This window comes from Scatophagus argus, chromosome 2 (assembly GCF_020382885.2).
Source record: "Scatophagus argus isolate fScaArg1 chromosome 2, fScaArg1.pri, whole genome shotgun sequence".
NCBI lineage: Eukaryota > Metazoa > Chordata > Actinopteri > Scatophagidae > Scatophagus > Scatophagus argus.
The window spans coordinates 23,497,983-23,520,243 of record NC_058494.1 but is presented as its reverse complement, the minus strand read 5'-3'; the positions used below and the strand labels follow the sequence as shown (position 1 = coordinate 23,520,243).

General features: G+C 44.2%; 3 protein-coding genes and 2 non-coding genes across 6 annotated transcripts; 3 read left to right on the top strand and 2 right to left on the bottom strand.

Moving 5' to 3' along the window:
• Positions 1–868: 868 nt before the first annotated feature.
• LOC124049800 (GRB2-related adapter protein-like) lies at positions 869–6,317 on the bottom strand. The gene is made up of 5 exons (XM_046371860.1): positions 6,240–6,317; positions 6,018–6,115; positions 5,465–5,584; positions 2,296–2,605; positions 869–2,204 (listed from the first exon to the last, which is right to left on the bottom strand). The coding sequence occupies exons 1-5, from the start codon at positions 6,315–6,317 to the stop codon at positions 2,025–2,027; spliced, it is 786 nt and encodes a 261-aa protein (XP_046227816.1). The 3' UTR covers positions 869–2,024.
• A 1,405-nt stretch (positions 6,318–7,722) lies between these two features.
• Positions 7,723–14,843, bottom strand: brat1 (BRCA1-associated ATM activator 1). Of its 2 annotated transcripts, none has more exons than XM_046371831.1 (12): positions 14,331–14,843; positions 13,561–13,709; positions 13,326–13,473; positions 12,832–13,237; positions 12,179–12,301; positions 11,928–12,019; positions 11,730–11,833; positions 11,447–11,627; positions 11,013–11,086; positions 10,468–10,552; positions 10,060–10,343; positions 7,723–9,076 (listed from the first exon to the last, which is right to left on the bottom strand). In XM_046371831.1, exons 1-12 carry the CDS (start codon positions 14,497–14,499, stop codon positions 8,207–8,209), a joined length of 2,685 nt encoding a protein of 894 aa, XP_046227787.1. In that variant the 5' UTR covers positions 14,500–14,843; the 3' UTR covers positions 7,723–8,206. The 2 variants fall into 2 exon arrangements, with proteins under 2 accessions (XP_046227787.1, XP_046227796.1); XM_046371840.1 differs by having other exon boundaries at positions 11,730–11,830.
• A 94-nt stretch (positions 14,844–14,937) lies between these two features.
• On the top strand, positions 14,938–21,855 carry eif3ba (eukaryotic translation initiation factor 3, subunit Ba). Its single transcript, XM_046371855.1, has 19 exons — positions 14,938–15,165; positions 16,597–16,789; positions 16,877–16,996; positions 17,087–17,144; positions 17,332–17,460; positions 17,572–17,729; positions 18,354–18,485; positions 18,599–18,665; positions 18,763–18,809; positions 18,905–19,115; positions 19,224–19,296; positions 19,392–19,514; positions 19,623–19,701; positions 19,903–20,041; positions 20,150–20,275; positions 20,533–20,610; positions 20,734–20,842; positions 20,943–21,055; positions 21,289–21,855. The coding sequence occupies exons 1-18, from the start codon at positions 15,066–15,068 to the stop codon at positions 21,041–21,043; spliced, it is 2,043 nt and encodes a 680-aa protein (XP_046227811.1). The 5' UTR covers positions 14,938–15,065; the 3' UTR covers positions 21,044–21,055; positions 21,289–21,855.
• On the top strand, positions 19,748–19,829 carry LOC124053913. The gene has a single exon (XR_006842265.1). It is a non-coding gene; the product is annotated as a small nucleolar RNA SNORD60 (small nucleolar RNA).
• LOC124053906 lies at positions 20,329–20,416 on the top strand. Its single transcript, XR_006842264.1, has one exon. It is a non-coding gene; the product is annotated as a small nucleolar RNA SNORD60 (small nucleolar RNA).
• Positions 21,856–22,261: the final 406 nt, after the last annotated feature.

Below are 22,261 nucleotides of genomic sequence, written 5' to 3'. Positions count from 1 at the left end.
GCTTTCCACAACATGTTGGAGTGTTTCTGTGGGAATTTGTGCCCATTCATGCAGCAGAGCATTTGTGAGGTCACACACTGATGTTGGACCAAAAGGCCTGGCTCACAATCTCTGTTCCTGTTTATCCCAAAGGTGTTGGATGGGGTTGAGGTCAGGGCTCAGGGATGTCCAAATACTTTTGTCTATATAGTGTATATAGCAAGATCAGATAAGATTAGATAATACCTTTATATGGCTCAGGTTGTATGTGACTTGCATAATTGCACTTTGTTTTGAGTCTTTGTGCTTGCTTGTAATTATATACCCGTAGTTGTGTTTATGGTCTTGTGTCTGTCAAGCAAGGTTTTGTGAACCTTTTAGTCACTCTTTAGTGCCGTCTGATGCCTCTTAGTTTGTTCATGAATATATGTCAGAACTTCTCAGCTTTTTCTGGTCCATGAGTTTTAAGTTTTCATGTCTGTTAGTGCCTTCAGAGGTCCAAAAGCAAATAATGATAAGTTTTCCATTTAATTTTTAGTACAATCACAACGTTATCAGACAAAGTGCAATTTATCAGCGCTGAAAATGACCTTTTCCTGCTTATCTCCCACACGGGGAATCAGTCCGATGGTTGAGAGGCTCTAATGTTCTAATGCATTGTTCAGTGTGCATTGTGTTGATTTGTTTTGTATTTGTAAAATCCACTCAGAAGCATTGACAAGTACAGATTGTTTCATGTAAAGAACCTCATCTCAGTCAAAAGACAAAATTTTTGACAACCTGTCCATCAAATGTTTTTTTCTTGTGATATCTCAAATAAAGTTAAAGATTTGTGCATCAAAGCTACAAGTGAAAAATGAATGAATGGTTGAAGCCTTTTTAACCAGATAATATCAATCTTTATTGGGCTTTTGTACAGTTTGCCTGCAGTTACTGAAAAGGAGGTTGGGGCATAGACACTCAGACACGATGGGAAAACAAAGAGAACTTAAAGTTACGTTACTATTGGTGAAAAGAGGACATGTAAAGGTTCACTAAAGAGCTGCAACAATTATTTTCATTTTCAATTGATCTGCCAGTTCATTTTTGATCGATAAATGTGAGAACGATCTGTAACTCATGGAATTCAAGGTAAAATCTTTAAATTGCCTGTTGTGTATGACTGACAGCCCAAAGGTATTAATGATGATATAAGAAGGAGCAAAACAACAAAATCCTCAAATTTCAGCAGGTGGAACCAACCAGTTTATTCTACATTTTCTTACTTGAATTGATACTTGAACTGACTCAAATGATAAGTCTGAGAACCTTCAACTTTTATCTGTCATAATAACAAAAACAAATACAAGTACTGCAACGGTTTAGCATTGTACTCTTATAACAGCGTCAAACTCACGATGGAGAGTTTAAAAGGAGGATCAAAATGAGTTCGGCAGAACAGGAAACACACATTCTTCTTCCTTGTCAAAAAAAGTATTTAGGTATTATTTTGAGTTTTAATACTCAGTAACTATTTAGGACTGTGTGGGTGTGGTTTGATCATATTTGACTTAATTCAACATCTATCGACATTTATAAAGACGGACGACACGTTTCCACTTCCTCCCACCGTACGCTGTAAATGAAATCAAAACATCCCAGACACGAGCGCCGCCATCTTAGGCTGATGACGTCATTTGGAGCCAAAGTCTGTGCGGTAGTGATTGGACAGCGGAGCCACCAGGATTGAGTTCCCACCCATACACCCGTCTAACCCAATCAGTGCTTGGCTATCAGTCCTGACGTAGACCGGAGGTGATTATTACGTTTCAGCTTCACTTTGAGCGGACTCTCACGTCATCCGTCTTTATTTACAGTCAGGGGTGACGACCGACTGCCATCAGATTTGGTCTCAAATGATACAGATTTGTGATTGGACTCGATTAATGCACTACATGTTTCATCTCTCGTTCAATCATTGGATAAATAAGGTAAGTCACGACAACCTGAGAGTCAGCGATACAGTGATACAGTCAGTGATGGTACTGATGGTGTTTGATATGGCGTCAGTAGTACAGCGGCCGGACGTATTCTGGCGGAAAGATTCCTACTCGGCCTCGGCAGCGCCCTCTCCAGGTCAGCGAGCTCGAGCAGTCCAGCAGGTCGACGATGTCGCCGCGCAGGAAGTGGAGGTGTGCCGTCTGCAGGGGGGTGTAGTCACAGAGGGCATGAGCCAGACGAGGTTTCTACGTAAAGACAGAGCAAAGTCAGACAAACAGATCTGCATTTCAGAGAAGCTGTTTACGAAGAGTAATGACACTTTATGATTCATCATACCCCCACAACTGGTTTAAGCAGGCTCGCAGAGGTCTCTCTTCCTGGGTGAGAGGGGTGAGAGTGGAGGCGGGCCGAGGGGAGGGACTCCTGAGAGCTGCTTTTATAAGGGTTGGGGTAAGGATTATGTCCAGGCTGGGACAGCAGGTGAGGGGACGAGGGAGGGTCTCTGAGGCAGACCACTTTCTCCAAGGCGATGCTGCGAGTTCTGTAGAAGTCCACCAACCGGTTGAGGGAGCAAAACGACTCGTCCCAGATGTAGTACTGACCGCCCCCCTCCAGCACCCGGAAATGCTCCACCCTGTCACCGTAGCTGCAAAACAAGTGTAAGAAAGGTGAAGGGGATAAAGACGAGTGTGCACACTCCTTTGCACTCCATCGCCAGTGTGAAATTGGGAGTTGTGTATTTCCTCATTCCTCTGCCCGTCTCTTGCTTAGGAATTCATGCAGATGCTATGTGCATATCTCAGTGTCAGTGTGGAAAATGTGTCTGCAACGTGTGGGTGTATCTCCAAAGTCATCCCAGGAGGAGTTCTCGGAGGCAATAAATCTCAAATGTCAAAAAACACACGTGTGAATAAACACTCATGAGTCTGCTCTGAGCTCTTCTGAGACGTTAAGTAGTTAATAAGCAATTTGTCTCATACTCATACGGTGCAGCTCAAGTGACTGAAGATGAAAACATTTCTGAAAGAAGAAGAAGCAGAGCTGAATTCGTCTATCGATTGGTCGATCGACATAAAATTATGAACTGTCCTGACTGCTGATTAATCTGCTGCTTTTAACTTTTAAAAGACATTATAACCCATGAAGTTCACACTGATATACGCAGGAGATCCTCATGATAGACAAGCTGTCACTTCAAAAAGGTTGGATTTAATTAATGCTATAAATACTGACTTAAACAATTTCAAAGCAGTTGCAAATTAATTTTGTTTCACCTCCTATCGAGCAACTTTGGTGATTCTTCAACTTATGAAAACCTTTCTTATGTGTCCTGTGAGAGGGAGGAGTGATGAGCTGTGGCTTCAGCCAACAGTACAAAAACTTTCATCTTGGCCTGCTTTCTGTCGTACTGTTTTGCTCTGAGTGACTGCCTTTGCATGGACTGTCTGTGCAATTATTTAAACACTGAAATGTAATTACATTTCAGAACAAATGTGGGCAAAGTTCTTTTGTCTGATGTGTAACTGCTCGTTAAGCTTCTCCCTCCCTTACACACCTGTAGATAATCACTCTAACAAGAGGGCGTCACCACTTTTAAGGTGCTCTGATGATGATGACTTGTTTGCTGAGACGTGTCAGCTGAAGAAGTGAAAGGTTTGGGGGATTTTATCGTGTTAATGTGTCAGGGCAGCACAGTTTCACAACACAAAGGTCATGAGTTTGAAACCAGCTCCTGTCTGATCACCAGTCAAACTGCAACTTTGGCTCAGAACTAAGAACAGTTAAAGGCAAAAAAAAAAAATTAAAAAAAGAGATAAACAGTAAGTTGTTTTATTTTTTCCATAAACATACAGTGGCTGTTTTTCTGTTTTCTGAGGTGTTTCTGCAGCTGTTTCACCAACAATCACTTCCATGTTTTTCACCTGAAAGCAGCTCCTCCACTTCCTTTGTGCAGAGTATTATGAGACAAAAGTGTCCACAAAGCACCCATAGAAATCAAGAAGTAAATCTTAGTAAAATTCATGTTTTAACATGCCATCTAGTATTGAATAGTATAGTATGTATGTATAGTTCAGCTGTTCTTTTGCCATGATGTCATCCACACAAACTGCAGACGTGTCGAGAATTGAATCACTGTCCTTCAGTGACTCGCTGCTGATGTTTACAGCTCTAACAGGTCTTATGAGCTCTTCTTGAACATTATCACCCTCTGTTGACCATCCTGAGCATTACACTTTATAGTCACGCATGTGTGCACGGACATACGCTATATAGAAAAAGTATCCAGACACACCTCTTTATGGGGCTCGGCCCCTCACTCCCAGTGAAGGGAAATCTTAATGCTTCAGCATACCAAGACATTTTGGACAATGTTGTGCTTCCAACTTTGTGGCAACAGTTTGTTGAAGGCCCTTTTCTATTCCAGCATGACTGTGCCTCAGTGCACAAAGCAAAGCTCCATAAAGACATGGTTGGATGAGTTTGGTGTGGAAGAACTTGACTGGCCCACACAGAGTCCTGACCTCAACCCCATCCAACACCTTTGGGATGAACTGGAACGGAGATTGTGAGCCAGGCCTTTTGGTCCAACATCAGTGTGTGACCTCACAAATGCTCTACTGCATGAATGGACACAAATTCCCACAGAAACACTCAACTTTACTTTCCACAACATGTTGTGGAAAGCCTTCACAGAAGAGTGGAAGCTGTTATAGCTGCAAAGCTGTCTGTGTGTAGAATGAGATGCCAATAAAGTCGCTGTTGTTGTGATGGTCAGGTGCTCCATTACTTTTGTCTACATAGTGTAAATAAAGCCCTAGACCCTCATTGAGCCCTTGCAGGCAGACAGATGGTGTGCTTTTGTACACAACAGTATGTACACAGTATGTACATGTCTGTTACATGTGCTCATTGCATAATGTACCTGTGTTTAATTAAAACCCGACCGGTGTTACGCAATGCCCCGATTATTGAACACATTTAAATTACCCTCAATCATCTAATGTGTCCCACGTCACTTTGGTGACCCAAATTACACCTCCTCACACACACACACCCACACCCACGCGCTGTTATATTTTTAGTACAGTTCTTGTAGAACATAAATAGTCTGGCTCCCACCCTCCACTGACCCTTCCAACTGCAGTACGTCATAAAACAAGAGATGCTGCTGCCTGCATGTTTAGTGCAACACTTCTCGTATAGTACAGTATATTCTCCCAGAAAGGCGTTAAACCGTGGAGCAGTTGCTTGCTGTGTGTCTCTGGTCATAAATACACACTCTGACAAAGCAAAGCAGATGGTGTCATGCACTGAAAAATTACAGCAGCACAGCAGATTCAACACATGCAGATGTAACTGCTGTGTCACAGCACATTTTGCAGTTTATTAACATCACAATGTGACCGTAGACGACAGAGGAACGTTACTTCAGCCTGCAGTGTGACAAGTGTTATTCTCATCTCTTGTGTATGTGCCTGAGCGAGCGTGTGGTGCGTTTACTGACCTCACGGAGACAGAAAACTCCCCGGGAGCTGATTCGCTCTCCCTGACCAGGAACACTCCAGCATCCTGCCAGTGCAGACGCTTTTCAGCTTCGAGTCTTGACACGCGTCCTGCAAACCACCTGCAAACACACGTACACAAGCGTGTACAGTACGGCCTCCTCTTGAGCCAGTATATTGTGAGGCTTACAGTACATTTGTGGAACTCTTTAAACTGTATAATCGTGAGTACTTTTGAGTGAAAAATCTCCTGCACAACGCAGTGGTTCCCAACCTGGCTGGTCTGACTCTGAGGGGTCACATGTTTTTTATTTTACATTACTTTTCTCTAATTTTGCTTTTTGTCTAGTTATATATCAAATACTTTCCCTTCTTAAGGCCTCAAAGATTCCTTCAAATTAAACAATGCAGGCAGTTAAAATTAGTTTCATCACACTGAGTGGTCACAAGTAATTCTTCTTTTTAAGCCATAAAGTTTGAGATGCACAGATATTAAGGATGGCGGCTAAAACAATCCATGAGTAGGAAATAGATGGATAAAAGATTTGTTTTTACGGATGAGGAAGGAGGGAAATGTAGCTCTCTGGCACGTAGCCACGCTTCCCCCGGATCTCTGCTGTGAACCAGCAAGAATCATCCTCCATCTCTGTCACCTACGAACACACAAGCACAGTCATTCTCGCCATGTCAAACATGCAAACCTTCTTCTTGTCAGCTTTGGCCAATTCAATTTTCTACACCTTCTAAATGCATCAAGCCAAACATTTGCACACTTACCTTGACAACGTCCCCTTTCTGGAAACTGATCTCGTCTGCTTCAGACGCTGCGAAAGAGAAGAGAGCCACAGCCTCCATGCTGAGAGTCGAGTAGAGTCTGCTTCAATAATAGTTTCAATCCATGAATGAGGAGAGAAAGCACAGCTGTGTGATTGGATCACAGCAGGGTGATGACGCTCTGTTACAGGATGTAATGTGTGTGTGTGTGTGTGTGTGTGCAGGCAGTCACTGACATCGTGCTCATTAGTTAATGAGGAGAGTTTGCTCTGTGTGTGTGTCCCTCTGTTCGTCCATGTGACTGAGTTGGAGGGCGTGTGTGTGTGTGTGTGTGTGAGAACACGTGGAGGCAGCCTCCACCCTCTCCATCTCCATGTCTCATGTGTACACACTTGAATCTCCTGGGCTTTAATGAAGCATTTCCACGAGGGGAAATCAGATCCAGTGGAGGGAAGGAGAGAAGAGAGATGTGACGAGCTGCATGTTTTTGAAAATGTTTCAAGAATTTAATTTTAACAGCTCACCATGAAGTAGAGCAACTAAGTACATTCATTCAAGTTCTGCCCTTAAGTACGATATTGATGTACTTGTACTTCACTTGAGTATTTCCACTTCATGGTTCTTTACAATGCGACTCCTACATTTCAGGGAAAATACTTCACTTTGTACTCAGCAAAAACGTATCTGACAGCTTTGGGTTTTAGCCACTTTTCAGATGAAAATGTTCAGAAAGATCGAACAAATCCAACCTTTACGAAACTAGAATTAGAGTCTCGTGTTCGTATTCCTCCACCAATCAGCCAAGTTGCAGTTTACAGCCGCGTCTGTCCACACTCACATAACAGTGTGTATGTGGAGAAGACTTTGCAGGAATTTAATAAAAACCATGAGGTGTAATTCTGTGTGAAATGGAAGCTATCACTACACTGAGGTGTGATTCCAGTGAAAAATTCCCAGTGAGAAACATGTTGTCTTGACAGAGGACTGACAAAGAGCTTCATCACACGGGGCGACCACAACCACCTGAAGTTCAGTAACATCCAAACCAATCAGCTCGTGGTGGACAACAAGGCTTCAAATATGGATGCTGTTGCAAAGAAGCTAAGGATTTGAAAACATGAAGGTTTCACACAAACGTTCATCCCGACAGCACAGAAGATCCACGCAGTCGGGACAGTTTCAAGATGGACACCCAAGATTAGTGTCACCAATTCAGTACCTGACCACATGTGAAATATGGTCTGCGTTCTGCTGCTGAATAAAGTCACAGTGAGGTCAACCTTTAACCTTTTGGATAAAATATCACCACTTCATCATTAATGCTATTAGACAACTTTGGAATTTTGTCATGATTAGGGCATGAATTATTGCGCTATGACCGCTTTTCACACAAAACATGTCAGCACAGTCGACACAGCAGCACAGATTCAGAGGAAGCAGTAGGAGAGGTGGTTGCTTATCCAACAGCACAAAACACACAAAAAAATACCAATTTACTCTTTATATTTATTTACAAAAGTTAATTAAAATCAACGTGTGACGGACATCATTCATGTCGAGTCGGATCCACAACAGAGGCAAGAGTTGAATGGATGGACAAAAGAAAAAAAAACAATAAAAGATTTGGTCTAATTTGGCAGGTTGGGTTGTAAAGACTTGAGTCCAGGTTCAGGTTTTGGTGAGCTGTGACTGACCTCTGCTGGACAAGACAAGAACATCATATCAACATGACAGACATCATCGCAGGAGAAACTGCTTTTCTGCTTGCTGTTTGATGAAACAGCAAGCAAGGTTTGTTTTGTTTTGTTTTTCTTTAAATCAGCTGTTGTTGATTTCACTTTCTGAAATCAACAATCAGAATGTCAAAATGTGATCTCAGGTGTGTGGATATGATGATTTAAAAAGGTGCCTTCTCAAGTGTAGAAATACAAGCAGAAATCTGTAAGGGTAAGGCTGTGTGTGTGTGTGTCTCAGTAGCAGTCCACTATGACCTCTTCCCCTGGTTGTGAGTCTGGATGATTGTGAGCGGCACTCGCAGTCAGCATGTCCTGAAGCAGGGACAGGGGCGAGTTGTGGACGTGGTCGCTGCTTTGAGTCAGGACGTCCAGCCTCTCGTCCAAAGCCAGAGACCTCAGCACCTCACACACGCTGACGATCACGCAGTCGTCCGCTTCGCCCGCAGCCTCCTCTTCAGAGCTGTCCCATCCAGTGACGCGGTCCACCTCTCTGTCCCCATCACCCTTCTTCGCCCCCAGTATCCTTCTGATCTCCTGCCCCCAGCCCCATCCTGGCAGTTCACAGGACACCCTGTCAGCGTCCGGTGGTCCTCGTGACAAAGGACACACCGTCTCCCTGAGTGCTATCAGCAGTCGACAGGCCTTCAGACCCACGGGCCTATCGCAGTCAACCAGACCGCACAGCAGTGCTGAAACGACTCCCTGCTCGACCAGATCGCTCAGCGCTCCGGCCAAATCTGCCTCCGCGCCCTCCGTGTGAGCACCAGTGTGGGCGTGAGGTGTGTGCGTCTGGTCGGAGACGACACCGTAGGGGTGCGGCAGAGCACGATGTGCGTCTGAGCTCTTCCTGTAACCCCGGTGACCAGAAAAGGCTTCGTCCAGCAGCAGCTCGGCCAGCTCCAGCGTGTGAACTTTGACCTCCCAGTCCAGGTCTGCACTCCCTTGCGAGAGGACGGTGCGCACACACTGTATCAGGAGAGAAGAGGGTGACGAGGGCGACGGGCATGAAGAGAACCAGGCGATGAAGTACCGCACGACAGCCCTCCTGGAGAATCCCTCGGTGTCCTGGGAAAGAATTTCCAGCAGCCGACTCACTATTTCAGTCTGGAAGGACAAGAAGTTTATCAGCAACAGAGAAGTTTACATTGTACTGTAACCGTGTGAAAACATTGTTCCTCCAGTTTTTTGCTGTTATCTTTACTGTAATTAAGTGTATAACTAGCAGAGAACATATCTGGCTAAGTTACATCAGCTTTCTATCTCTGTTGCAGTTAAATTCAAGATTGCGATGGTGCCTTCAGTCACCCTATGTAGACTTTTTATTAACTCTATTCTGCACCCAGACCCCCTCAGATCTGGAATCCAAGGGGACTCCAGCTGCAGCATTGTTGTTGCTTTAAACAGCTGCTCAAAGTCTAATAAGACTCCAAACTAAGCTGTAATCCAACTTGAGTCAGAGGGTGTTTGTAATATCAAGAAACATTGAAAACACACTATATAGACAAAAGTATTGGGACCCCTGACCACTACACCAGTGGGGCTCGGCCCCTGACTTCCACTGAAGGGAAATCGTAATGCTTCAGCATACCAAGACATTTTGGACAATGCTATGCTTCCAACTTTGTGGCAACAGTTTGTCGAAGGCCCTTTTCTATTCCAGCATGACTGTGCCCCAGTGCACAAAGCAAAGCTCCATAAAGACATGATTGGATGAGTTTGGTGTGGAAGAACTTGACTGGCCCACACAGAGTCCTGACCTCAACCCCATCCAACACCTTTGGGGTGAACTGGAACGGAGATTGTGAGCCAGGCCTTTTGGTCCAACATCAGTGTGTGACCTCACTAATGCTCTACTGCATGATGGTGTACCAATACTTTTGTCTATATAACGTATTTGATCCTCATCTGGATGTGAGAACACTGGTCCGAAGAAGGCAGCAACTTGTGATAAAGCAATCAAAATCTTACACAGCTGAAAGGTGAAGGACCGAAATCTGATAAAGTATCCTGCACCACAGTAACTTCTTCTCTGTGGTCTTTTATCAAACTGGTTTTTCAGAGTCACATGTAAAACAACTTCTGTCTACCTCCTCCTGAGTGAGCGCTGCCGCCTGCTGCCAGCTGCGGCCCAGAGTCTTAGCCAGTGCAGAGATGGCGCTGGCTCTCACGTAACTCTCCGTGTCCTGCAGTGCCTCCCTCAGGAGAGGAGTGGTACAGCAGTCTCCCAGCAGAGCCTCCAGTGCATCACACGCCTCCTTGACTGATCTCCAGAGGACATGAGTGTCTGCCAAGTGTCCCAGAAACTCCACGGTTGAGTCTCTCACCTCCCAGCGCATGTCACACACACGCTTCTTCACCACCCCAGAGAGATCTAATAGGAAAACACACACGTACTGTATAATGTCATTCATTTCAGACAGATGCAACAACATCAGAGTCAGTCCAGAATGAGAATATTCAGGAGCTTTAATGCAGAGGCAGCTGGTGAACTTTACCTCGTCTAAGCTGCTCTGTTATAAAGGAGAAGTCTGTGCACACACTCGTCCATTTTACTAAGGCCTGGTAGGACTTGTGAAGTACCTAAGAAACACAGAGTTGTTTCACTAACAGAAAGCAACACAAGAAAGAAAACTAGTAACTAAACTTAGAAAATAAACGGACTGGAGCTGAAGTATAAAGAAGTAGAAATACTCAAGTAAAATACAAGCACCTAAAAATTGTACTTAAGTAAAATGTTTGTAGCTGTACATTCCATCACTGCTTAAGTTTGACAGGAAAAATTTTATTTCAAAATAATGTTTATTCCACATGTTCGTTATCAGTCTCCTTGATTACTAATAATCGATATTGAATATATAAAAAAAACAACACACGTTGATCCCAAATGCAAAGTCACTCAAATATTTTGACTTTATCCTTCAAATGTTTTAAACATTCAGATTCAGACAAACAGTAACTAACGGCGTCTTCCTCTAAGTCACGGCTTCCCCCAAAAGAAGGTGTATCCGTGTATGCATCGACGGGAGTACACACAACTTACGGTAGGGTCAGAATCAGGATTGTCCAGATATTGTATGAGAACATCGAACACATCACTGATCTTCTCCTTCGCTCCTGAAACACACAGCATGGACGACCATGAAGAACACACACATCATAACAGTCACGTGCTGCATTTGTTTCGATGGTGTTGTTGTATGTAGTGTCTTTAGTCTGTTATTGGAGATATGCACAAATTGTTTCGATCAATTTAAAATTTCAATAAGTTGGATTTACTTTAATTATTGGAGAGAATGATTGATGATCATCTGTGATGTTCTGCTGATTGTTTCCAGGATTTACTTGCGGATTTTGTTTCATGTTGTATTTCCTCGTTCAATTAAATTCTGATTGCTGTTTTTCCCGTTAAAGTTTTCCATGAAAATGTAGTTTAAAAAAAAAAAAAAGGTCAGGAAAGGAAACACACAGATGTACCTGGGCTGCTGCTGAGAGCTGTCAGGGCCTCTAGAGCACATTTCTGGACTTTGCCACAGCCAATCACATTCCTGCAAACCTCACCACAACCAGCGGACGAGGGGATGCCACTGCAGGTCTTTAAGAGTGACAGAACTGCGGTGACAATCAAATGTGGAGGACAGGGGAGGACATCTGAGGGCTGCAGGGAAAAGGAGAGACAGCGATGACAGTTTTTAAGAAAAGTAAATGAAAAACAGGACCATTTCCTCTTCTCTGTTTTCTGTTGCGCTTACAGCCTCACCATGAGTGTGATCTGCGGAGTGTTTGTCAGACAGACACAGATTATAGAGATGCAGGAGGTTTTACTCTTCAGCTGCTCCAACAGTGACGATCGATACTCGCCTGCTGCAAGAACAAAAAACCCCAACATATTTAGCTGGAAACATGCTAAACAACAAGCTGTTTTCTTCTTTATTCTTTTCCAATGTGTGCGTTTCACCTGTGGCGTCTGTGCCCAGAAGAGTCTGACCAGATATTATGTGGAGGGGTAGCAGCAGTACTCTCACAGCCCGGGCAGAGTGGACAGCATCACTGCACAGGAAAAGACAAACAGCATTCATGTGACTTGGTAAACAAATGCTGGTTTACTTAAACGACTCGATGTCAGAAAATTTCTACAATCCGGGCTTGTTAGCAGTGCGGCTACATTCTGCACGAGAGTGCGAAGTCACGTGGTGGGCGGATGCTTACTGATGAGGTCCGCGAAGAAAAGCAGCTGCAGCACGAACGAGGTCAGAGGGTTTCCTGGTGTTCAACATGGAGGACAGCAGATGGGTGACGCGTCGGTCGGGGACGTGTCCATCGGTGCCGGAGCTGCAGAGGACGGACACTGTTTAACACTGAAGTGTATTCATTAATCAACCAATCATTTCAGCTCTACAGAAATTTTCCCCTCCTTCTTTGAAACTATGCTTATGCAGCAGGTGTTCTGGTTGTGTACAAGTGGAGGAAATCGATGCAGCTCCTCTTTACTGTTCCTTTAATTTGATATGCACTGTACAGAAATGAAAATTCATGTTTTTCTATTTTCTGTCGACAAACGCAAAAGTCAATTTAAATTGTCTTTGTCACTTATATGAATTCAGAGCGACAGACAAAGACCTTTACACTGTGAGATCACTTCTCCAGAGGAGATATTTTATTTCAGGTGAAAGGTGCACTTTGGCCTGTTACCTGCTGTGGATGTTAAAAAATTAAGCTGTCCAACACTTTTAATTTTTCTGAATAATTTACTTTACATGGGTTTGTTGATCTGTGTTGACGACAACAATAACAATAACATAAACCCGCTTGTTTTATGTATTTTTCTGATTTATTGATGCATTTACATTTGATTTGTCTACCTGTAAGCAGCCAGAATGACGTCCATCAGAGGGAGTGTGAGCTGACTGCAGCCTGCTGTCACCAGTTCCTCTAGAGAGTCCGCGACTGTCAGGAGCAGCTGGTCCCGAAGAGGAGGCCCAGCCTGGGCCAGGAGCAGGGCCAAGAGTTTGAGGATCTGAACACTCTGATGGAGCTGTGTGCTTTCTTTGGGAACCAGGGACTGTTTGAGGTACTCTGAGATCGCCAGGACAACATCAGCATGGATAAGGGTTTGCTTTCTCCCGTTATCTTTGTCATCTACGCCGTTACGTGTTGCAGATGAGTCTGACTGAAAGAAGTGCAGGATGTGGGCCAGCATCTGATTGGCTGCAGAGGCAACAAATAGACTTGAGTCCATCTGGAGTTGTAGGAGTGGCTCAGTGAAACCTGTGGAGTTAGGAAGACAGATAGTCTGATAAAATTCTTAGTCTTTCCTCCTCTACTTTGCCTGTCTGCCTCAGAGGGGTAGTGTTACCTGAATTTACAAAAAAACTCAGAGCCTTTGGGTGCTGCAACAAGTTGTTTAAGCCCTGGATCCAGCCAATCCTTAAACAGGGATCCTCCCAGAGCCCTGCTTCTTGCCAGCGCTGAAGGTTGAAGACCAGGTCCAGAACAGAGCGTTCCTGCAGGGGTGGAGGGGGGACACATCACCAGTAAAGCCAGAAATCGACACCTTGCACTTTTCCTGAATTGTAACTAACTCTGATTACCTGAAACATTTTGAAGCCGTCCTCGGTGGCAGCCATTAAGCCGGTGAGTTTGATGGCGAAGGAGAGGACGGCGGGGTCTGAAGCCGTGTTGTAAACCACAGCGGATATGAATTCAAGCAGACAGGGGCAGGCCTCGAGCAGAGATCCCCCTTCATCAGGAGATAATCATGAGATGACATAATCATATCAACTGATTAATGCTGACTGATTGGCAGAATATTAATGAAAGTCTATTTTGATAATCAACTAATCCGTTGAGTCACATCTGAAGCAATCATATCAAACATTCTGCTTCTTAAATGTGATGATATGTTGCTTTTCGTTGTCCAAATTAAAGATTATATTGAATATAACTATACAATTTAGGCTACTAGCAAGCAATTTGAATGTGTCAAATTGTGACCGGCATTTCAGAGCAAATTATCAATTTTGGAATCAATAAAATAATTTGTACATCCTGCAGATGCAGATCAAGCAATTACTTGCAGCCACATTTCAGTTCATGTGGTGCTTCAGTGGGGGCACATTTCCAAACAAAGTGACAAGCAACGTTAACCAAATGACTTCCGCTGTGAGCCTGTCAGTTTGCTCAGTCTTGTGTCCATACTGTCATCTGGATGTAAGCGAGAACATGTTATGTCTCTAATGCACAAAAACTTTTTTCCAAATCCTTGCTCGTGAAAGCTCAACCTCTAACGATCAGACAGTGAAGAAACCAGCAGGAGGAGACTGGCAGATAACCAAACCTCCCCGCCAAGTTCAGTACTAACCAGCTTTTGTTAGTCCTGTGAACCAGTCCAACAGTTTCTCCAGGCTGGTGTCATCGGGCAGAGACCACCCGGAGTCCGCCAGCACTTCACACACGCGGGGCAGTAGTGACACACACTCTCTGTCCATGGTGCTAGCTTGTGTGGGCGTTAATGAGCCCTCGGGGTACATTATAGTAGACAGGTCGCTAATAACTGCACAGCTAACGAGTTAGCTAAGTGAGTAGCTAAATAACTGAAAGATACATGGCTAACAACGACGGATGTATCTGGAAATGTGACTAAAAGCCAAGTTATGTCGTACTGAGTGAAAGGGCAAAGTTAGCTAAAATTACCAGGATCGATTTGTAGTCCTTCATTGTAGTTTAGCTAGACGATTTTTTTCTCGCGGGAAATAGTTTCAGATCTACCGGTGCGTGGCTTCGCTGTTCTTCTCTCAATGGCTGTTCAGAGTCACAACTAAGATGCACTGTGCCCTGTTCTGCGATCTTTAAACTTGTGGATAGGCTAAATTGCATGTTTTCCCACCACATTGCAGCCCATCCCAATATATTACAGCTTGAACTTTACCCCGCAGCACGTCACTGCCGCCGAACGAGTTCCGGTGTTGCGTTTCCGTCACATCGTCCATTTTCACGGAATCGCACATGGTGCCGCACCGGCCGAGGACCGTCAGCCTCTTAATTTTCTGGATTTTTGCTCTGCTGTAGCGAGAAATCCGTCTCGTAGCCCTGTTAAATGCAAGAAACGGTGGATATGGTGGACGACCCAGAGTATGAAGAGGAGGAGCCCTCTTTCAGCGACCCGGAGGACTTCGACGATGACATCGAAGATGAGGGTGAGGGGCAGCAGGAAAAACGCCGGCTTTCTGGCCTGTTGCTAGCAGCTAGCTAAGAGCTGTAACGGTCCTAACCGACTCAGCGGCGGTGGGAATCGTCATAGATATCACAGAGCCAGCTGGCTGGTTAGCTTCTCATTTTGTCTCCCGAACATCAGTTTGTAAATGTTGAGGCCTGATTAAGATGTGTAAAACAGCATATTGCTCACCAACATCAGTTAGCGTATTAACAGATGTTATCACAGTCTCGCTTCACGCCCATTAACGTCTCACCCAGACCCCAGAAAACCACTGGCCTTGTCGCTGTCATATGGAAAAATGACTCTGCTTAATCAGGTGGCGGAGTTAGTAATTTTACTTGTTGCTGTCTGTATGGATAATTAAGGCCAAGACTACTACTATGATGCAGTCTGTAGGCTACATGAAGCAGCTGTGGGGGAAAAAATGCCCAAAGCTTTTCTGGGGTTGAGGGCGTTTTGGTTCAGCATGTCCCTCTTGTCTGTATAGAAAACGGGAACAAATGGCACATCAGTTTGAACACAGAAACTCTTCTTTATTAGGCTGCTTTGTAAGTATTTTTGCTCTGGTCTTTTTGCCTCTGTATTAGGTCACCTAGCTTAATGAAGTCAGCCCCCCTGCATTAAAATCGTTAAGTCTGTAATGTTGTGTCAATATTTGTTCACACTTTGTCAGAGAAGAGTTGGTTCAACTGTATGGGCTTTACTCAGAGTAGTTTTAATATTGTGTTCAGCCCATTTGTATCACTGAGGGCAGCCTAAACGTTAGAAACACCGTTCAGCAGCACCTCAAACAGCCTCTGAATTAATCATACAGGCAGATCAACAACCCTCTAAATCCTAAATACTTTATTAATAATAATTATTGATGTTTAATAAATGAGAAATAGTGTTTCCTTGCACCTGTCAACTGGGTCTGTAGGTACATATGAAAATTTGAGTAGTGAGGCGTTATGACTTAAATTGGTTAAGATATTCTTAAGATTTACTGCTAATGTTTTTAAAAATCAGTCAAATCTGTAAATGTTGCATGTGTTTGTTTATGTAGTTTCTTTTTAAAAGTGTAACTTTCCCCGTAGTTTTTTATTTTGTATACTTTTACTCGACCTATCTGCTCCTTGGTTTCACTATCCTTGCGCTGCTGTGACAATGAGAATTTCCCCGCCATGCGACTCATAAAGGCTTATCTTATTCTTGCAACATCCATGATCCAATGCCAGCTGAGGACCTTTGCTGCATGTACCCTCTCTTTTCTCTCCCCATGTTTCCAGTGAAGGCCAAACATGATATAGTAATATAATCATACCCAAGATCGTCATTGATGAAGCCATCGGTCTGGAATCTCAGGGTAACACAGGCGAACGTTACTGATTCTCCTCTCTGATCTTCCCACCCCTCTTTGTCTTCTCTGCAGAGCTCCTGGCTGACATCCTGAGGGAGAAGCCCCAGGAGGCTGACGGCATAGACTCAATGGTGGTGGTGGATAACGTCCCTCAGGTGGGCCCAGAGCGCCTGGAGAAACTCAAAAACGTCATACACAAGATTTTCTCCAAGTTTGGCAAGATCACCACTGAGTTCTATCCAGATGCTGACGGCTTAACCAAAGGGTTTGTTTTTTTCTCTCTGTTATGGCAGCATACTAATTTAGTGTTGAATTAAATTTTTTATTAAAAAAAGGCCCATATCTTACACAGGTACATCTTCTTGGAGTATGCTTCTCCTACCCAGGCCCTCGAGGCTGTAAAGAATGCGGATGGATACAAACTCGACAAACAGCATACATTCAGAGTCAATCTCTTCACTGACTTCGACAAGTAAGTGTGCACTGTCCAATAAGAGAGTAATTGTGATGGGAGATGTGTGTGAGACAAGTGGATTCATTCTTTTTTTTCTTGTTTTCTCAGGTACATGAACATCAGTGATGAGTGGGAAACCCCAGAGAAGCAGCCTTTCAAAGATTTTGTAAGATTTTTTTTTTTTTAAACAAATGCCACTTTTTACACTTAATCATAAGTAGTTTTTAAATCAGCTTCTTTGTGCTCATTTTGCCCTGATATCTCTCTGTAAACGTGGCTACTGAATATCAACAAAACAAATGGTATGCCAAAATGTTGTAAGCTCCCCTCACTGTGAATATCTGTCTGTTCAGGGAAATATGCGTCACTGGATTGAGGACTCAGACTGTCGTGACCAGTACAGTGTGATATACGAAGCTGGAGAGCGGACCGCCATTTTCAATAATGATGCTAAGGACCCAATCACAGTTGAAGAGAGAGCTGTAAGTGGTTGATCCCCCTTTGAAATGCACACCTAATGTTGTCATATATTTGTATAATTCAACAGTAGTGGTTGGCATGGTGACTGATAACATGCTTGTGTCTTGATGCAGCGCTGGACAGAGACGTACGTGCGCTGGTCTCCTAAAGGCACCTACCTGGCCACCTTCCACCAGCGTGGCATTGCATTGTGGGGCGGCGAGAAATTCAAACAGATTCAGAGGTTCAGCCATCAGGGTGTGTCCCTCATCGACTTCTCACCGTGTGAGAGGTAAACGGCGATGCTGTTTAGCAGTGACACTTTAGTAGCATTAATCAGAACCTCTGATGAAGTGCCTTTACTGTGTGTGTTGTGTGTACGTAGTGGAATTATGTATTATTGAATGATGTGAATTGATGCTCTGCTTGACAAGTAAGAGATATTTCACTGTTAAACAGTTTAATGCAGTAGCTTGGATGCAAGTCTCAACTGACGATAAATGTGGCAAAGTTATTTGCCTGTGACATTCAGAGAAGAAAAGCCCACAACAGTTTCCTCTCACTTGTCTTCCCCAATATTTGATTATTCATCACCTCACTTAATTCCCACAAAATTTATATCAGTGGTCACACTGAAAAGAGATGTAGATTTTTACCTTAGCTCACATTGCCGTGAGTTCACTTGGTGATTTCCAGTGCAATAGAGACATGCAAAAATGGGTTTGAATCAGTACGTGACTGTTGAGAAAAACAAACAGAAATGCAAATTTTTGTAGTACCCTGTTTGAATGAGTTTACCCATGTTTAAAAACCCCACACTGATTTTGTGATAAAAAAGAATATATAAAGCCTTGTTTGGTGAACTGTGCAGTTTCTGAGATGCTTGATGCTCCATGTGTGATTGTGATCCTTCCAGGTATGTGGTGACCTTCAGTCCACTGATGGACACCAAGGAGGACCCACAGGCCATCATCATCTGGGACATTCTGACTGGACAGAAGAAGAGAGGATTTCACTGCGAGAGCTCTGCACACTGGCCCATATTCAAGTCAGTTCTCCCTACATCACAAAAGAAAAAATCTTTACTCAAGTCTTGTTTCCACATGTGTTGCTCCTGCAGGGATTGAATGTATTGTAATAATGCAGCGATTTTGTTTTTAGGTGGAGCCATGATGGGAAGTTCTTTGCCAGGATGACCACAGACACACTGAGCATCTATGAGACTCCAGTAAGTGAACTCACAAACATAAAGAAAAACACAACATGTAGGTGCATTCATGTTAGGTTTGCAGGTGACACTAAAGCCATGATTCTGCTCTTTTCAGTCTATGGGCTTGCTCGACAAGAAGAGTCTCAAGATTACCGGGATCAAGTAAGTTTCCGTGATAATAAATTGTTTCTTGTAATTGTACACTTTAAATGGTGACAATGGTAGAAAGATACTGATGTGTGTGTCTGTGTCGACAGGGACTTCTCATGGTCTCCAGGTGACAACATCATAGCGTTCTGGGTGCCTGAGGACAAAGACATCCCAGCCAGAGTGACTTTGATGCAGATGCCCTCCCGGCAGGAGATCCGTGTCCGCAACCTCTTCAATGTCGTCGACTGCAAACTGCACTGGCAGAGAAATGGGGATTACCTCTGTGTCAAAGTGGACAGGACTCCTAAGGGAACGCAGGTACACAAGCGTAGAGACAGGAGAAACAGATGAGACCTGTCTGGTAAAAATCCAGTGCTGAATTTGTTTTTTTTGTTTTGTTTTGTTTTGCGATCCTTTTCAACCCAGGGTGTGGTCACCAACTTTGAAATCTTCCGCATGAGAGAGAAGCAGGTTCCTGTTGATGTGGTGGAGATGAAAGGTGAGAATGGAACGGACACACAAAGCAATGACCGTCCTCTCCCGTTGGAGAAATAAAAGCCCGATCTAACGTTCGTTGTGCTTCTGTCTATACAGAAAGCATCATAGCGTTTGCATGGGAACCCAACGGCAGCAAGTTTGCTGTTCTCCACGGAGAAACTCCCAGAATCAGCGCCTCCTTCTACCATGTCAAAAACAACGGCAAGATTGACCTCATAAGTGAGTAGACTTGGGCTGGGGGGGGGGTGCAAATTTCCCTCTTAACACTAATGTTGCACAGTTTTGCGATGCCTCCTCTTAATGTAACGCTTTGTGCTTTTCTTACAGAGATGTTTGACAAGCAGCAGGCCAACAGCATCTTCTGGAGCCCCCAGGGACAGTTCCTGGTGCTGGCTGGGCTCAGGAGGTCAGTTAAATCTGTCTCTCAGTTTGTGTGCATGACAGGCACAAGAAGCCGCTGATGACAAACTAAACAACTTTTCTGACACCTCGTATGAGAGCTAAGCTCCTGATTCTAACTCTGCTCTGAGGCTCACAGTAGTATATAATTGCATTTGTTTGTGTGTGTGGTCGTGTGTGTATAATGTATTTCCCTGTGTGTGTGCAGCATGAACGGAGCTCTTGCCTTTGTGGACACATCAGACTGCACCATGATGAACATAGCAGAGCACTACATGGCCTCTGATGTGGAGTGGGACCCAACCGGCCGCTATGTCGTCACCTCCGTCTCCTGGTGGAGCCATAAGGTACGTGCTGCTCCGGAAATACTCGGCTTTTTCCTTTCCTGCCGGGCCTGTACACAATGAACTCGCACTCACATCCTTTCCCCTCCACCCTTTTATGTGTGTGTACAGGTGGACAACGCATACTGGCTGTGGACGTTCCAGGGCCGTCTGCTCCAGAAGAACAACAAGGACCGTTTCTGTCAGCTGCTCTGGAGACCCAGACCTCCAACCCTGCTCAGCGCAGAACAGATCAAGGTACCACTTCATCCACGTAATAAACTGCTGTGTGTGTTTGTGTGTGCGTGTGAAGCCAGTGACGACAAGCTAAATAACTTTTCTGACACCTCGTATGAGAGCTGCTCTGTGGCTCCTGATTCTAACTCTGATCTGAGGCTCACAACGACAACATCCCGTGTACTGGTGCAAACACGCTTGATTTGGTGTTTGTCATACTTTTGATTTGCGGTCTGTGGAACCCGCCTTGACAGTAAACATCCCTCTGCCTCTTTCAGATGATCAAGAAGGATCTTAAGAAATACTCAAAGATCTTTGAGCAGAAGGATCGTCTGAGCCAGTCCAAGGCTTCAAAGGTTTGAACTCTTCATTTCTTTGCTGATTCAGGCTGTTCACATCTATATTTTACCCGTTGTTTAGTACATTTTGTTGGGGAAAGTGCTCTCATCTGGATGTTTTGTTTGTGTGTTTGCGAGTAGGAGCTGGTGGACAAGCGCAGGTCCATGATGGAGGAATACCGTCGCTACAGGGAGGCGGCGCAGCAGATCTATCTGGAACAGAAAAGCATCCGACTCGAGCTCAGAGGAGGTGGGATTCTCTCTCTCATCTCCGAGGCTTTGCTCGCCTCCCTCCGCAGTCCTTGTCTTTAATGAAGAAACATCACTGACATTCGTTTTTTGTCCTCCAGGAGTGGACACTGATGAGCTGGACAGCAACGTGGACGACTGGGAGGAGGAGACCATTGAGTTTTTTATCAACGAAGAAATCATTCCCCTTGGAGATCTGTAGTCCCCTACGCAGGTAACACTTGCACACAGACATGTTTGATATGTGCAATTAAGATTTATAGGAAAAACCTCGTCACTCATTTGATAAGTCAAAATTCTGCATCTGTCTTGCGTAATGAAACCTTTAAGACTGACAGGCACTGTTACTGTATTATGTCCCATTTCCTTGTTTGTGTAAGTAACCCAGAGTAGGAGTTCACACTGACATTCTCAGTGTGCGTTTAATTTCTTTCTTCTCTCTCTCAGTCATCCATTTTTGTGTGGAAGGAGGAGAGAAGAGCCGCGTCACTGATTGGAGAAGGACGACGACCACGCTGTGGATCTTGGGGTTCACGAGCCTCAGCATTCAATTTTAGTGTCATCATCAAAGCACGCCTTGTGGATCAGCAGCCACATCAGGGGACGGGAGAGAATACTTTGTACTCAATATTTTCTCTTTGTCTCTCAACATCATCTGCCCTTTTTTTTTCTCTGTGGAACTTGATATTTAGTAAAACTGCCTCATTTTTTTCTATTCACTAATTGGAGATACTTGCTCTCTGATCTCAGCCCCCCTCACTTATTGGACCCTGTTCTTTCTTGGGCTGTTGATGAACTAGCCTCACCATGCTAGTGTGTTATCACAGGGCAGCACAGAGTGCCATACCAGTAGGGGCTGAATGTGATGTGACTAAACAAGTAGCCTTGTTAATAAATGTGCTGATGGGGCATTATAGTGGCCTGTATCCTCCTCCTTTCAGACTAGGCATTCACACAGGGAGGGGGTGCGCAGTGGGAATAACTTTAAATAAACATTCAAACACAATACTAAAAGGCTGTGTCTCAGTGTTTGGTTTTTTTACTGTAGAGAGAATCATCCCTTGTCCTGTTCAAACTTGGCACTAAAATCCACATAATCATTCATAGATCTAAGTGCCAATTAAGGCATTTAATGGCTAGCTTGACAGAAAACAACCACCAAACATCAAAAAATGTCAAACTTTCTGCAGTTCTGGCCTCTCAAATGTGAGGACTCTCTGCTTTTTACAGTTGATGTTCTAGAAAACTGACGGGCATACAATTGAAGTGCCAGAGACGAAGGCACCCAACCTGAAGATACTCGGTCGTCTTCGCCTCTAGCACCTCAACTACCATGACTCAGATGGCTGAGAACCTCCGTGAACATATGATGGGTATACACTATAAAGACAAAAGTATCCAGACAGACCTCTTTATTGGT